The sequence below is a fragment of the Tyto alba genome, unplaced genomic scaffold, assembly GCF_018691265.1.
Source record: "Tyto alba isolate M040663 unplaced genomic scaffold, T.alba_DEE_v4.0 Super-Scaffold_48, whole genome shotgun sequence".
Lineage (NCBI taxonomy): Eukaryota > Metazoa > Chordata > Aves > Strigiformes > Tytonidae > Tyto > Tyto alba.
The window spans coordinates 28,077,258-28,094,745 of NW_024881324.1; the positions used below are offsets into that span (position 1 = coordinate 28,077,258).

Below are 17,488 nucleotides of genomic sequence, written 5' to 3' on the forward strand. Positions count from 1 at the left end.
CTCGGTGAGATATCACTGAAAAATAGCAGAACTATGGGAAAACTGTTGACCCCCGCATCCCAGAACAGGTGTGACAGAAGATTCTGGGCAACCACTGAAATAATGGCAGACAGGGAGGAACACGGGCAGCTGGAGAAGATGATAGATGATTTATTACTAGATTTTTCTGCCTCTTTATTTTCTAAGGATTCCATAACCAGAGCATCACTGGAGCCCCATCGTGCCTCCGTGCAGTGGGGATGGAATATATAATTGCAATTCACCATTATTATCTATATGCTTAAAGCTGAGCTTGTTGAAATTGCCCATCTGTACCTGGCATCCAGCTTACAGCCATACACACAAAATCAGTATCACCTTAATGTGACCTGACTGTGCGAATGAAGATCAACTGAACAAAAAGACGAGGCTTGTGAGTTCACTGTTAGATCACTACTGACCTTCAAAGGAGTTCTGGATCTCTTGTGTCCTCTTGCCAAGAGAGTTTTTAATGAAGAGCCAATACTGCGATAATATTTTTCTGCCATCTATTTAATCCATCTCCACAAAGGTCTCGTTAATAAATTGAATCCATATAATAATCAAATGGTGGAGAGAAGGAACCCCTCTGGCTGGATGACGTCAACTGAATTTAGCCAATCTAAGCACCTGACTGAAGTATTTAATTTGAGACCACAGTCCCCCTAGGTGTCAAATGCTGCACGGCAAATGTGCCTATCTGGAAGGTCATTTTAACGCCAGGTGGGCAGAATTACCTCCTATAGTTTTTCTCTCAGTCAGTTATGAAAAAAAGGCTACAAAGGTAATTTTTGCCAATCTAGGCACTCAAGAGGCATACATGCCAGCAACTACACAGGATGACTCTGATTAAGAAATCCAGAAGCTCAGGCCCCGGACGACCTCTCCCCGCCCCATCCTCCCACACAAAACCAGGCCCACGGCGCGCCGTGCACCGGGCCTTGGGGCAGACACACGCTGATTAGCCCGGAATTCGTTAAGCGGAGCCTGGAATTCGTTAAGCGGAGCAGTAGAAGAAGATTAACAGGCTTACTCCTCAGATGTTTAGACTCTGCAGTCCGCATTTCGCTTCACAGCCACCTACTTCAGATTTACCTCAGGCCTGTCTACACTGAAACTACTTTAACGTCTGCATATGAATGTCGTAAAAAGTTGTGTAAGCTCCGATGTGCTGAGTGCTTTTCATCGGCACGTTCGCAGAATAGGTGGAATAGGTGCAGAGATTACATTCTGTGGGTAACTCAGCTTTCCTTCTACTTCCTCAAGTCACCCTTCCCTGCAACTTGATTTCAATTTTGGGTGAAGGAATTCGGGCCAGACATGGTGCTGGTTATTAAAAGAGGACTGCTTCACAAATATAGGGCCTTTGTAATACAGAAGAGGGAATTCAAAGTGTTATATAAAAGACTGGAGGGAGATACAAGAGTATTTATAGCAGAATGTAGATCATTAATACTCAAAACATGGATTATTACCGGTATTTGAAACCTGGCCTGACAAAATAATCAAGTTGTATACACCTGTGACAAATATTAAAAAAAAAAAAAAAATCATATTCCTACCTGCTTGAAATATACAATAGATTAAATCCAGCCAAGTTAATAGCATTAATACACAGTTCTGTTGCCCTAAGTATTCTGTTAATTAGTAAAAAAAAGTTGGTTTAATTTACCAAATAAACATTAGATAGCAGCTGTTTTATTTGCTTTTTGAACCCTGCTGATTTTGCATCCTAAGAAAGTAAAACGTGCCAGAATTACACTACTGATGAGATATGGGTTGTAAAGATTGTGCAACAGACAAACTAGGCACAGAGGAGACACTGGGACAGTGCCATACCTGAAATAGTACATGGACACTAATGCCATGTAAAGGTTCATTTGAGAATACAATTTCAGGTCATAAGAATACAAGTCTGTTAGGATCTACAACTGAAACCATACAGGAAAAGAAGACAACTTCTGCAGTGCTGCAGGCGTCTGATATTACCGGATAAATGAAGCAGAGACAGTAGAAGATGGTTTCATTTTACCACCTCGCAATACAGGAACCAGAAGATAAATAGGACATCTAAAATTCTCATTTCTCTTCTCTCCTCTCTAATACTAGGGCAGTATCCATCCCCAGTAATGCTCTATAACATGGTACCAGCACGGAAACAACAACAAATGGCACTGTTTAGAATCAGATGAGTAGTAATTGTGGCTGTCACAGTAAATGTCAGAGAATTTTAAGGAGGCATTCCCAGCTAGTTTATTTTGATCATTCATAATAATAAAGGCTGTGGCAATCGGGTGTCTTCATTTTCCTATGAGTACTTCTCTTGAAGCAGCACTCTCCAAAATGTTTAATCAGAAAATTAAATGTAACACCATTCCAGGAAGGAACGGCTTTACTTCTTTCAACAACAATAAAATCATCCTGTCTTCTGCAGTTAATCCTTTCTTTTCTTTCTTTTTTTTTTTTTTTTCTTTTCCTTTGATAACATCTGAATTTCTGCTGGTTGACTCTCCTTACTGTCCCCTCTTCTTCTCCAGTGCCTGGAGATCTTCTCAGGATGGAGGCAAACTCGTCCCATTCTACCTCTTGGATGGGTACGGTGGTCAGCTTCTCTGGGGCAGAATTTTTGCTCTAAGTAGGGTGCTGGCTTCATCCTGTAGCTAATGAAACAGGATTCCTCTTGCTCCCTAATGCGCTTGCCAGTTAGCTTGTAGCACCAAAGCTCCTGAGCACTTTTTACTAACAGGGGATCTGGATGCTAACAGCATAAAGGAAAAGGCGGCACAAGCCAGGTGCAGATATATTTAATCCTGGCCTGTTTCCTGCTTTTCATTTTATATTTGTTCCTCTCTTTCTCTCTCTCAACTGGAAAGGACCCTGTTTGGTACCCAGCATGCAGGCTGTAAGCAGAAACCCAGTTCCGGAGGTTCTAGCAAAGCAAACAAACCTTTATTACAGTTTGCTCTGAAGTAACTTTGCTTTTACCATATCAGCATTAGTCAATGTGTATCCTGTTATAAAAAGACCTTTGTTGGTCGTCTAACAGTACAGTCCCGCTACCCCCAGCTAGTGCTGATCCACTAATTTTTTCCCCTTTTATTCCTGCTGCCTGTTCTTCAGCAGAACACTTTGTCTTCCCTTTTCTCCGTACAGCTGCATGAATCAAATTCTAAGAGAAGCAGTATTCTGAAACAGACTATTCATCCATTAGATTAATTTTAATCTCAAAATCCGCTTCAAATGGAAAAGAATACAGATAAAGCATATTAACATGAATGTTTGCAACTAAGGAAAACGCAGTCAAATTTCAATTCAGTATCTGTTGACCTGAATGTGCACACAAAGAAAACAAAGGCTCTATCTGTCCTAACATATTCTTAGGTGTACATGCATACAGAATGTCCTTTAAGGCTCAGCACATCCTTGCTGACACTGAAACAAATCTGACGACACAACAGATGCTTCTACTCCTGAACATTTCCAGGGATCTGAAAGGTTCTTCCCCCTTTGAAAACTGTGTTTAAAGATAAACAAAACAAGAAACAACTTGAGATTATTTTTTTTTTTTAAATGGATGCCACTAAAATCATGTCAAAACATTTTTACTTCAGCTGACATGATAGATTGTAGAGCTCAGCACATTACAATTTCTTGTTCTTCACTGAATTTACTAAAGCTCCTTCCAACCTAAGAATCTTGAGGGGTGACAGTATAAATCCAGTTGCCAATACAAAGGTGAGCAGATGGTGTTGCTCTGCTGGGGAGCTGAGATGGAATAGCACATAAATGAGAAAGCAATCTCCTGATGGTTTGCTGTGTTTAATGCCTGAACTGGGAACTGGAGCTGAGCCAGCCTGGCTTCCAGCCAAGGCCTCCACTGGATTCAAAGGAAACCCACAGCAGTTTCTATTCGACACAGAGATCAAATGAATATTTGCAAGTAGTACTGAAGTACTGATACAAAATACGGATTACTACTGCTTAAGGCAAACCGCAGTGAAAGGGAAGCGGTGTGGTTTAGGCCCAGACAGCAACTAAGCACCACACAGCCGCTCGCTCACGCCTCCCCACCCGGGGGGACGGGGAGGATAACTGGAAAAAGAAGTAAAACTTGTGAGTTGACATAAGGACAGTTTAATAACATAATTAATAATAATAATAATAATAATAATAATAATAATAATAATAATAATAATAATAATAATAATAATAAGAATAAGAATAAGAATAAGAATAAGAATAAGAATAAGAATAAGAATAAGAATAAGAATAAGAATAATAAAAGGGATCTAATGAAAAGAGAGACAATTAAAACTAAAACCAGGGAAAAAACCCCAAGTGATGCACAACACAATTGCTCACCACCCACTGACTAATGCCCAAACAGCCCTCGAGCAGTGATCCACCCCTTCCAGCCAACTCGCCCCAGTTTATACACTGAAGGTGACGTCCTACACTACGGAGCATCCCTTTGGCGAGTTGGGGTCAGCTGTCCTGGCCAGGCTCCCTCCCAGCTTCTTGTGCACCTTCTCACTGGCAGAGCACGGGAAACTGAAAAATCCTGAACTTACCATAAGCAATACTTCACAAAAACGAAACCATCAGTGTGCTATCACCATTATTCCCACACTAAATCCCAAACACACTGTACCAGCCTCTAAAAGAAAATTAACTCTATCCCAGCTGAAACCAGGACAGGAAGACGTTGACCTTCTTGACTCAGGAGATGAAAAATGAATCCCTAAAGCTGCCCCCTTCTCTCTTTTGTCAGTTTTGGAACAATTGTTTGGTATGCAGAACTAATTAAAACTATTGCATTTAAGATCTCTAGAACTGCTACTCTCTCTAGATGCTTTTATTTTTTCATCCTTTATTAAAACTTTAAAATAATTTTAGGACCAGATCTAATTTCCACTAATATCAACAGGGGTCTTTTGATTGACCTTTCTGGTGCTTGGATTAGGTCCATAAGCAGCGACTAAACAGGTAATTCAGTGTTCAGAACCTCTTTGCCGAAATAAAATAGCCACTGTTTCAGGGAAAAGGTTAATCTTCACTCCATTAAGCAAGTTCTCCAGTCACCAGAAGAAAATTCAGAACCTGGATGCAGCTCCACTCTGATCACAAAGGAAAAAGTATCTGAATGCATATGATTTAAATTTAAATTCATGTTGATTCAACCACTCCTTTCTTCCTCCTCACCCTTTTATATCCCCTTCAAAAGGCAAAGTACATTGCCACTTAAGCTAATTTCACATTTTTTACTTCAAGGTACTAAGGTGCATTCAGTGCTGTAAAGCAAGTCTGTCAGGTAGGTCAGGGGGAATGAAAATGACTGTAAATCTACCATCTCGCAGTATGGACCTACTGTTCAAATGAGCATTAAGTGGTATTTCCAGGATGCGCTGCTTTCCTACAGAGCAGAGGATAGACAGAGATGGCTGACCTCATTCTTCAGGTTTCTTGCCAAGAAGTGTTCAGCTACGTGGGCTGGAAGCACGTTCTCCAGAAGCACCCGATTTAGGTTCTCCATGGTTTCAATCTCCTCCCGCTCTTTTTTGAACTTGTTCTTCCACAGGAAGTCTAACCTACAGTAATATTCATTCTGTTACAAGAGGACACAGAGGTAAAGAAACAATAGGCATCTTGTCCTGCTGGAGTACAGGTTTAAGAGACAAAATAAGCACAGTACACCACCCCTGCAAGGCTGTTATTTGGCCACTCAAGGACAATTCCAGATCCCACAGAAATCAAACCCCAAGCACGCACTACATGACATACATTTCATCAAACTTAGAAGGCCCCCCCCCAAAAAAAAGGCCAATAAGAAGGCCCATTAAAAAAAAAAAAAAAAAAAAAAAAGGTTGCAAGGCGCCTTAAACAATGTAAGATTTATTTTTTTACACTTAGGCTTTAGTTGAAATTAATTCTAAAAAATCAAACACTGTTATGGAAACAATTTACAGTTTTGCAGCTGAATATGATGTCTTACTTGTCTGAAGTGTAAAATTTCACTTACAATAGTGGGCATTTCAGGACGACCCTAATTTTTACCATCTTGAACTTATGTCAGGCAATCAGCCCGGTTAAAAAGGGCGCGGTACAAGAAAAAACAGCTTATTGAAATAATATGCCATCAGTTTATCAAATCGTTATCAGATTATCAAAAATGGCCCAGTCAGGTGAGCCAACCCAATTTTGTTGTTTGTTTGGTTGGTTGTTTTTTTTTTTACACTGCTTTCTATAATATTTTATCCTTCTTTTATTTTTGTCCCAGAGTTTTCATAATTTTTTTTAACATCCTCAACAATAACTATAACTGGAACTGTATGGAAATGTATAACAGTCTTGGAGTATCAGTATTTTTTGAGATCTGATTTCATTAAAAAGATGTTGAAAAATTAATAAAAACACCTTTTTATGGAGCGCTCTCTACTTTCTTTCAATATTGACAATGTTTTGTCTTAAATTCTATAGCATTTCAACAGTAAAGCCTCCACTGCCTGACTATCTCATTTGAGCCGATATAAATCAAGAGCTATTTCAATGTAGTCCAGTAGTTTAATGCTATTGTGCAGCCTCAGTGAAGACTGTGTTATTAAACAGGAGAACAGGATTATGATGACAATCTTATTATGTAGTATTAGCAGTCAGTAAGCATTCACATCAAAATGAGAGCAGTCCTTCTGATTGGACAGTGGCTGTCACAGCTCAAAATGATTTACAGATATTTGGTTGAGATCACAGCCAAAGCTAGAGTAGAAAGTTGAAATGAGTTGGTGTTAAAATGATTTGGCATGCTTTTAAATATGCATATTATACATTTATACATCTAAATTCCACACACAGCTGATAAATTCAAATGCCACCGACTGTATTCATGCAGAAAAAAATCCAATAAAAACCTGGGATGTCAAAATTATTTGCATAAATTGACAAAAGTAAACTGGATGCCTGGCATAAAACTGAAATTAAGTATCAATACATTGTACAACTTGGTATTGAAAAGAAAAGGTGCTAGGTAAGCTGAAATCTTCAAAAAGATATGTTTCTTCTTTAAGAGCTAATACGAAACAGGTAATTTATTTACTGCTTTATTATTTATTGAATGCAATTTAGGCTGCCACAAAACATGGCAAAAAGAACTCAGAAACTGGAAAAAATAAAACAGAATGTATTCTAGAATTTTCTTTGAAATTAAGAAAGCCAACATCTCCTATTTCAAAATGCCTATTCCGACTTTTAAAAACAAGAAAGCATTATCTTATTAAAACATACTTTAAATCATGGGGGTTTTTTGCTTGTATGACCTAGCCAATTTCGTATATACGTCTTTAAAGATCCGGTTCAATCTTTGTAGACTTGCAGCCATACAAAAACCAAGATTGTTTCCTACCTTACACGTTATCTCCAGAACCTTTTCAACGTATCAGAACGAAAATATCTCAGAATGCCCCTTATACATCTCTGGCACAATATCCTTGAGACACAAGATTTTCCTCCTCTCCTTCTGCTGCTTGGCTTGACAGCGCCTCCCGGCGTGCGGGCACAGTGGGAGGCCCAGGGGGCCGTGAAGGACACGGTGCTCCTCCAGGCACCCAGAGCCATCGGCTGCCTCCCGGCCGAGGGACTACCAGGCGTCTTGCAAGGGGATGAGGCGATGCAATGCAACCCCAGGGGTTCGAATCGCCGGTAACTTCTTGGGCAAAAGCAACTAAGTGCAACAAGAACTGATTTGCGCCTCACTGACCGCACAGAGACGGGTTGGTCTATATTTTTAAATTCTGCCAGGACACTCACGTGGGTCTGTTTTCAGTATTTGCCTGAGTGAGGCAGCGAATTAATTCTTCTCGCTGAAAGGATGTCGGGTAGGAAGTCAAGATAAGCATCCCTGCAGTGGCTGCCTAGGCCATAGGTGCCTACGGTCAGGGGAGATGAATGGTATGGCATTCTGCAAAGGGGCAGCAAAGGCAACACTACAGCAGGTAAGATCACTAGAAATTAAACATGGGTTTTCATTCAGGTGAGGGAGCTGGGGAGATTCCGCCTCACAGCCATTCCTTACAGACCGCAAGTCAGAGAAACGGTTTCTACGTGGAGTGTCAGCAGCAGCTGCCTTGGAATGCATTAATAAATTGATCAGCAAGAAGTCAACAGCTCCCGAGTAACCAAAATGAAAATCTGCTGGTCTGAAACCTGTGGTGGATAGCCTGATCATTCAGAAGAGCCACAGTGTCAGAGACCTGACACATGGTAAGCATATAATGCAAACCCAGAAGGGAACTGGGGTGACCCCGGGAACGACAGAGCAAGGTGCTTGGGAGCAAAGTGCGTGAAGGAAAAGAGCTATTTAGACATATCAGCTAAAGCTGATACAGTGAGAATGAGTTGACACCCCTTCTGTAAACATGCCTGTATCTGTTATGAAGTCAGTGGGCCTGTGAATAGGAGTGAACCTTGAAATAAGTTTTCATTAAATTGTTTCATAAGAGGCTCTTGAAAAGGCTACATTATCTAAGAAGAGAAGGATGCTTTCACAGAATAAAAGCTCGCTAAAAACCAGAACAGAGACTACAGATAAACAGTTTCACGGCTGAGGGAAGTTGCCATAAACATCTGGGCAGTAAAACAACCAATGAAGTTCCATGTGGATAAACACAGTATAATCAATCATGCGAAAACCAAAATATTCACGTAGCCTACAGAGTAACAGAATCCGTGTCATTTTATGTACTGATGAGAAAGGAATTCACAGGCTGTGTCAACGCTGGTAATTCAAACTGGGCCACAGATTTAGTGCTCAATAGTGTTTAAATGTGAGCACACCCCTTACACAGCCTAGCCCATACCAATCTGCATTCTCCCAGGCAATGTCAGAGCAGGGTGCAAGAGTCGCCATTCTCAACATATCATCTGTCTGCTGCCAGCCCGTTTTTAAATAACTCTAACGGCATGCATGCTGAATGAAATGCACCACTTGATCTGTAGCCTATGCTGGCATGACCATCAAAAAAAGAGAAGTTCTACTTTCTCTACCTCACTTCGGGCTGCTCACTCTCATACTCTGTCCATTGTTTCGGCACGAGCATTGCTGCAGCCACACCATAAAACCAGATCAGGAAACAGATCTGGCTGAAAACCAACCATTTTTCCAGGGTTAATTTTAAAGCCCGATCATGTCCCTATTTTGGGCCGCTATACAGCTCCACAGGCAGCTGTGCCAGTACAAATGAATAGATACAGGGATAAGAATCAGTTGCTGAGGGAAGGCCTGACTTCTTTCAGTAGGGATGCTGGTTGTGTGTCTACAAGTATTAGCTGAACCTGAGAACTGAGTTGCCTCATAAAATACGTAATGATATACTAGCTCTCCCTCTCTTCATCCCCGTTCAATCACAGACATACATTCCCCCTCCTGCTTTTGCACTGGGACAGGCATCTCTCCGACCAGTGGTGAGCAGTTTCACAGAGCTAAGCCTGTAGGAAAGCATTCACTTTTTGTTTAGATGAACTTTTTGATGACTCACTCGGAGGACAGAGGAGCACCAATGCCAGCTTAAGGGAAATGGAAAGACCACCCTTTCCATCAGTGGCTATTATCTTTAGCATTCTTAAAATAATCGGATATTAAGGGAAGAGAAAAGCTGTGTTATTATCTGCAAAGTAGGAAAATGCAATAGCAAACAGAGAAATTGCTTGTATATTACCCTCTGTGGAAGAAGGGTAAGGAAGAATTTTACTCTGCCTACACTGCCAAGATGGCTCGACAGCATTCTGCAAGTGCCACTTAATGAAAGTAGCAAGCAGAAAGTTTAAAACCAGACAAGTAGAGGGAGACTTTCATATGACTTTTTATCAAACTGTGAAATTATCAGACAGTGTTGGGAAGACCAGGAAGATAAAATGGGTTAAAAAGGGATCAGAAGCACCCAACAGCTACTAAACGTTCCCACTGAAATGCCAACTGGCAGGAGGTGGGAAGCCTATGCTCCTGGAAGGGTCAATCTACACAGGTTCACTTCCTTCCCCTATTCTTTTCCCAAGCATCTGCCACCAGACAGTATCAATAACAGCAACTTAAAATGGCAGGTCTTATGCCATGTACTGGTATATGTATTAAAATTAGTTCGTAACTTTTCCTGGTTATCATTTAGACTTTGCTTGAGAGTGTTTGAAAGCACAAAGGTTTTTTCTCCTTCTTCTTTAAGGGAGAGTAAATTATCAGAAAAATGAAAGGCAAAAGACTGAAGAGCCACAAACAAGTGGTATCATGACAAGGACCCTGGACCTACAGCTCTGAAAACAAGGACTTTTTCCCTTACAACCCTTCGGTTGGTGTGACAGGGAACACACACACACAGTTACTGTGTGCAAAGCAAACATTCTTGCTGACATGACTGAACCCACAAAGAAATACTCTCCTTGCCCAGTGAAGATGACGTTCCTTCCCTCCTTCTTGGTGTTGCACCCACGGCCCCCATCTGACACCTCGGTTGACGGGGACTAAAGGTTCTCGACTTGTACGACGAAACATTCATCCCTCTTCCCAAGTGGGAGTAGCTGTGCTCCAGCCCCACACTGCTACCGTCATCAAATGTGCAAACTCTAACATGTTGCTGGCAGCAAGGCAGATGCAGAACGTTATTTCTAACTCAAGAAGGATATATCTCCACTTCAGCAAGTACTGGAGAAGCTGCCAGATAAGAATTTTTTGTCTAGTAACCTGCAGGGCCTGCTTGGCAATTTAAATGACCGTCATTATGTTTCGGGAAATTGTAATGTAACCGAGTGATTTACAGACAGTCTGGGAGAAGATCCTTCCCAGGCTGCAGGCTACGAGGGTCCAGGCTGCTCATGAGATCTCATGATCATGGGTTGCCTCGTCCGCCTCAGAGCCCCGTCCTGCCCACCGCATCCATCACTCCTGGCCCAAAGCGCTGGAATTGCAGCTTTTCACCACGGCTCATGGGCAGACCCGAGGGCTTAGAGAAAGAGCTGCCCTTGCACCTGCCATCACCCTCCGAGAGGGTAGGGCCGTGCCCATCACATTCGAACTGAAAAAGCTCAGCTGTGCAATGAAGAGAATAGTTTCCTGCTGGGCCATAGTTTCAGTGCAACAGTGGCCTCAGCATGCGGTACACTTCTGTGTGCAGGCTGCACTGTTTCTGTGTCTGCATCAAACTGTAGTAACTGTGAAGAAAATAGCTTGTAATTAAGCAACTAGGGAGGCAGCAGATGGACGCAGACAGATGGGAGCACGCTAGGAAGCTCTGAGACAATATTGGTCAGCATGACGAGCAGCAGTCACAGCGCACCGTGAGCGTAATGCCTACAGCCTCAGTGACAGTTAGCGGCCAGTTTTAAGGGCATATTGGTCGGGAATGAAGAAAATAGCTTTGTAGATGCTTCTGACCCTCCTTTGCAAAGGGTGTGGGGCAGAATGGACTCAAGGTGTCAGAACATCTAAAAAATGTTTGTGAAGGCGGCAGGCTGCAGATGTGGGGGCTGGCATTGTGCCCACTGATGCGGACGAAGGGAAAAGTGCATCTTACCTGTCTACCCAAAACCAGTAATGTGACGAAGAATATAAACAGGGAAATTGAGCCCATTGTCTTCAGGTCTTTCAGTATTCCTGGCCTATAAAATAAAAATGTAAGTAAAGCAAGCTTCTCAAAAGTTTAAACAAAACTACTTTAGCACAAGAATAAGACCGCAATTTATACTACCTTCTGGTATGTAAACTAAGAGCATTTAAATACGATATGCTTCATTATTTGACGAAATATTATTATTTCCATAATAAAGCTTTCACTACTTCTATTACACTCTGTGCAAATGTGCTTACTTTTTGAAGTCCAGTACTAAAATGAGGATTTAGTAGAAATAATATCCTTGTTTGCTTACAAGTGGAGATCATTTGGTGCTTATTCTATAAAGGCAGATTAAAAAAGGATTTTTTTATATACCACCACTACTTCTATAATGGAGAACTGGGTCTTATCCAATGAACGTGAAGAAATGGAAACTAAAGCACCTAACTCCCAAGATGCCTTTTCATCTCAGAATTACTGGAGACACAAACTAGAACTTGTACAGAGTTTATTAAAAACTGTTTTGGAAAAAGATACTAGAGGTAATGGGAAACAGTTTGCACTAGCGCTCTCTCACTGATGTCACTGAAAGAAGAACCTTGGTGAGAGATTTAGGAAGGAAAATACTAACAGACACACAGCTTGACGGGCAAAATCAAGGCTGTGAGAAGCACATGCTAAATCTAATCTGCCATGTGGTTCTCCCTCCATCCCATCCCATCCCAGAGATATCCTTTGCATCTTCCCATCCATGCAATAGAAACATAAAGACCCGTGTTTGTTTATTTAATCTTTAGATGTAAGTGCAAAAAAAACATACACTTTTTGTTAATTCAGATGCTTTTCCATGGTTGTCTATGTCCTAAAGAACCTGAGCAGTTTAAAGCACAGGGAAAAGGATATTGAAACTCTACTCTGAATAGCTAGTTTTTCTGTTGTGGCATATGCACTGCACACTCAGCCTACATAGACGAGAATCACATCTTATGTTTGAAAATGAGGTAGAAATTACATGTGTTCAAAAAGTATTTTACACAGTACTACTTAGAGTAATAATTCTGGTCTTTTGTAGTATCACCTGTAACAAAGACTTCAGCAGTCTCACTGGAAATTTAACTTACCAATTTGCAAGCACAACAAAAAAACATCCGAACTGTAGGTCTACTAATTTTTTCACTAGCTAGGACTGCATTTGTAAGGCTTTGAGACAGTGTACTGGTTCTGAGAAAGGTGATTTTCTCTGTCCTGCAGAAAATATGCTTTAACAGCCATAATTATGTTCAACCTTAGTCCTTAACAACCTTAATGATGACTTCTTCCTAATGTTTCTTATTACAAAATGCAAATTAAACCTTACTCTATTTCCTACAGTATGTGATTTAAATTGTGATTTATAGATTATATAGCCAAACACACAGAAAAAATAATCTTTCCCATGACATAAGAACTGCCATAGGTAGTATTTAATTTCTGCTAGTTTCACAAGGACTGGAATTATCCACCTACCTTCTAAGAGGTGCCATTGCATACATAAATTTGCTGTAGTCATCCAGCACGGGGCCATGAGTGTGCAGAAGGATAACATTGTAGCCCACCAATGCAATCAACATTATCACCATTTTCAACTCATAATTTATCCTCAGGAAAACGGAACAGGAAATGAGTCCTAATATGCAGCTGTATATAAAATACTGGCAAAGAAAAATGAAATGGAAAACATTTAAAATTTGGCTCTTGAGTAGGAAACCATATATAATAAAATGCCTCAGCCGGTTTAAAAGTAAATTGTTGACTGAACACTTAAGCACAGACTCTATTACAACATGTAAAGAACTGAAGTACCTGGGACATTACGATTTACAGATAGTCAATAACAACCAGATGTCGGTATTTCCTGAAATAAACACTTTTCCCTACTAGTCTCCAATTCACCCCCAAATCAGTAGAATCCAGATTATGCTCCTTATTTATGCTCCCTAATTTTCATCATTTGCCTCTGTGGCTTGCTCATCTGCAGCAGCGAGGAGTGCAGTGCCTGTACGTGGGACACCACTACTGGTGTTGCAGTCTAATGCAAGTGCCCACTGTCAGCAGAGTGACAAAACAGTTATTCCTCTACCACTGTACAGTTTTCACTCGTGCTTGAGTCGAGTAACTAACCTGGAGGTATTACCGGCATAAGGGCCAAGGTAAAACGTCTGAAGATCTGAAAACAACCATTTCATCACCTACATTTGCAGTGTTTGAAGCCGATGCAATACACGGTTGTTATGAACCTCGCAGATATGTAATCTTACAAACTCTAGAAATATAGCTAAACCATGAAGCATAAGAAATGATCAGCATCTTTCTGTCAAATCCTCTTGAGTTATGACTGCACAAGAATACATTCAATTGTTAAAAATGCTTTTTCTTTCCTATGTCATACATATCAGCAAAAATACATATGGTTGAAGTTAAATTCCTGGAAAAATATTTTCTCTGGATACTTTCTGGAAATGGTTAAGGGCATCAAAATTATTGCTAAAGCAGAACTAATACATTCTCAGTAGAATCATTATCTTGGACCTTAGCATACAGCCCCTCTGCCAAAGATGCTTCCTGAAAATTATAGTACTGTAGCTTGTAAGGAAGTCATCTTCCCTGAAACTACACGGCAGCCTGTTTCTAGAGATGCTATTTTCAGACTACTGTTGACTTGTTGATGGCAGTACTTTTGACAGAACCTGAATCTCTGTATCCTAATTCTGGAGGATCACTAAGAAGAATAATTTTCGCGGCACCCATCATACAGAATTCATCTGCCATACGAATCTTTGCTGCTACTGTAATTTGCTTGCAGATCTGCTTGAAATAAGAAACAGAAATAACTGCTGTCCGGAATCACCAAAAATAAAACTTCTCTGGTGGCTGCGTTCCACAGGCGGTGACACTTCAAATTCAGTGTTACATAACAGTAGCAGCATCCACTGTTTACTCTGTAAGGCATTCTACTTGTGAAATTAGTTTTCCAAAAAGAAACCAGCAAACAAAAGGCAGTCTTGAATCCACAACCGGATGCAGTTTGACAAAGACCAAGAAACTTCCAAGTGGAATAGACAGTATCTGTTAGTGTTCCATAGGAATACACCGACTAGATTGAAAATTTCAGCTAAAATTTTTGACAAGGGCGGATGGCTTAGAGAAGAGTGGCACAGCCGCATGTTTAAGAATGCAGACTGTGATACTGTGTATTGCAGTGCAAGGTTCCAGTAAGCAACAAACAGATCTGGAAGTGAGCTTGTAGGCAACTCTGCTTGAACAGTCACACCAGGTTATGAAGTTTTTTGAAAATGCCACCTTAAATGAACCTTTTTCCAACTGTAACTTACATATATTCAAGGCTACTGTTTCTGAGCGCTCAACACTGCAAACCCAATTTTCAATTCCTGTTAGAAGAACTGAAATCTCATCCTTTATTAAAAGAATTTTCAAATTTTAGTAGACACTTACAGTGCTGTACCTTGAATCCTTCTCTAACCCTTGCAGCTTTTCAGGCTAATGCAAAAGGGCTTGGGAAAAAAAAAAAAAAATCAGAGGAGGAAACAGAAAACAAAATGCTTCAAAAGATACACTGCAGAGGAACAGAGGTAACCGGCATCTAGCTAGCTTCTCAGAAGGATGCATGCAGCTAAAAAGCAGGCAAGGCACTGGAAAATAGCAGCATTTGGTGAAGGAACAGTCAAGTAACGATACAGGAAAATCAGGACTGGTGGGATTACTCTCATGTATAGCATGAGAGCGATGGCCTTTGTCAAAGCACAAACCTTGCCAAGTGGTCTGCTCCCAGTCCATCAAATGAACGTGACCTTTCCGACAGAGGAATTAACGTCCCCCCGGGAAAAAACCCACAGCGTGTGTGTGCAGGTGTCCCATTTCCCAGTGAGGGCCCGTTTTAGGCTTGCTCATCCTACACCTCTGTACAGGCTACCGACGGAGAACAAGGGCTCCAGCGCCACTGGGCTCCGTGTCCGTGTCCGTGGGACGGGGCTGTGCTGGGCTCCGTGTCCGTGTCCGTGGGACGGGGCCGTGCGGGGCTCCGTGTGTGTCCGTGGGACGGGGCCGTGCTGGGCTCTGTGTGTGTCCGTGGGATGGGGCCGTGCTGGGCTCCGTGTCCGTGGGACGGGGCCGTGCTGGGCTCCGTGTGTGTCCGTGGGACGGGGCCGTGCTGGGCTCCGTGTGTGTCCGTGGGACGGGGCTGTGCTGGGCTCCGTGTCCGTGGGACGGGGCCGTGCTGGGCTCCGTGTGTGTCCATGGGACGGGGCTGTGCTGGGCTCCGTGTCCGTGTCCGTGGGACGGGGCCGTGCTGGGCTCCGTGTCCGTGTCCGTGGGACGGGGCCGTGCTGGGCTCCGTGTGTGTCCGTGGGACGGGGCTGTGCTGGGCTCCGTGTCCGTGGGACGGGGCCGTGCTGGGCTCCGTGTGTGTCCATGGGACGGGGCTGTGCTGGGCTCCGTGTCCGTGTCCGTGGGACGGGGCCGTGCTGGGCTCCGTGTCCGTGTCCGTGGGACGGGGCCGTGCTGGGCTCCGTGTGTGTCCGTGGGACGGGGCTGTGCTGGGCTCCGTGTCCGTGGGACGGGGCCGTGCGGGGCTCCATGTCCGTGTCCGTGGGACGAGGCCGTGCTGGGCTCCGTGTCCGTTGGATGGGGCCGTGCTGGGCTCTGTGTCCGTGTCCGTGGGACGGGGCCGTGCTGGGCTCCGTGTCCGTGTCCGTGGGACGGGGCCGTGCTGGGCTCCGTGTCCGTGGGACGGGGCCGCTCCGGCTGGGCCGCGGCCCCCGCGCGTCTGACAGCGCCGCAGCACAGGCCTTCCCCCCGCAGAAAGGAGCAACTGAAACGTCTCCTTCCAGGGAAGTTCTGCAGTAACTCCAAGGAGGAAAGTTCTGCAGTAACTCCAAGGAGGAAAACAGCGGGTAACCCCAGCGCCGATGGGCTCTGCGCCGCACGCCGCCCCGGGCCGACGGGCCGATGATGCGCCGTGCTTCAGGGCTCCCAGCAGCGGAAGGGGTGCACCTCCACCTACCCTCTTTTTTCTTCCTGTGTTAGCTCCGATAAATGGCATTTCAACCAGTAACTGACCGAGTCCGAGTGCCTTCCGGCCGGGATCACAGGCCCAGTGCCTGGCACTGGTGCACTACACCCTCAGGGTTTTATCTCCAGCTCACTGCCTTCGGTCTCTTCTCTTAAACATTTCTGTGGCAACAAAGATCTATGCTAAAGTAAAAAGGGTTTCTACTCCAACATGTCTATGGAGGAAAACTTGAAAAGAAAGTAATTTTGGAATTCCCTAGTCAAATAAAGTGTATTCCAGAACTGCATCTTTCATAAGTCAGTATTATGACTTTTATTTATTTAACATGTGGAGGTGGCAGCACTGATACCACACCGTATTTTATCACAGGAAGAGATATGCACGACTTGAAATCTCCCAGGCCTAACTTCTATTATATGGAAACTACAGAAGCATCGTAACAAAACTAAACAATAACTAAACACAAGAAAAGTCCCTTAAAACTTACCGTGTAATTGTTCCCAAGTCTTTAAAAAGAGCCAGAAAGCAAGCAATGCAACTCAGAAAAGTTATTCAGAGGGGTGGAAGAGGGGGAGAATCAATCAGTTTGCTTCAAAATGAACTAAATTCTATTGGGATTGAAATAATTCAAAAATCCCTTTTTCACTTATTTTAGATGACATGGGCAATAGATCTGTCGGGTCCACAATCATAAATCACTGGAACTTTATCTGCATGAATAAAGCTTAAAGCTAACACACAGATTCAAAAGATGGAATTTTTAATTTGAGGGAACAAACATTTGTCAGCTTAAGTATTCAATACCTCATTC

General features: G+C 42.7%; 1 protein-coding gene across 5 annotated transcripts in view; it reads right to left on the minus strand.

Annotated features, from left to right (window-relative positions):
- ADCY2 (adenylate cyclase 2) overlaps nt 1-17,488 on the minus strand; it is a 232,168-nt gene that overhangs the window by 13,874 nt on the left and 200,806 nt on the right. For all 5 annotated transcript variants that reach the window (XM_042806780.1, XM_042806781.1, XM_042806783.1 and 2 more), the window contains 3 exons: nt 13,116-13,300; nt 11,571-11,655; nt 5,465-5,623 (listed from right to left, as the gene is read on the minus strand). In XM_042806780.1, the coding sequence (XP_042662714.1) occupies nt 5,465-5,623; nt 11,571-11,655; nt 13,116-13,300 (429 nt within the window). The remainder of the gene's footprint in view (nt 1-5,464; nt 5,624-11,570; nt 11,656-13,115; nt 13,301-17,488) is intronic.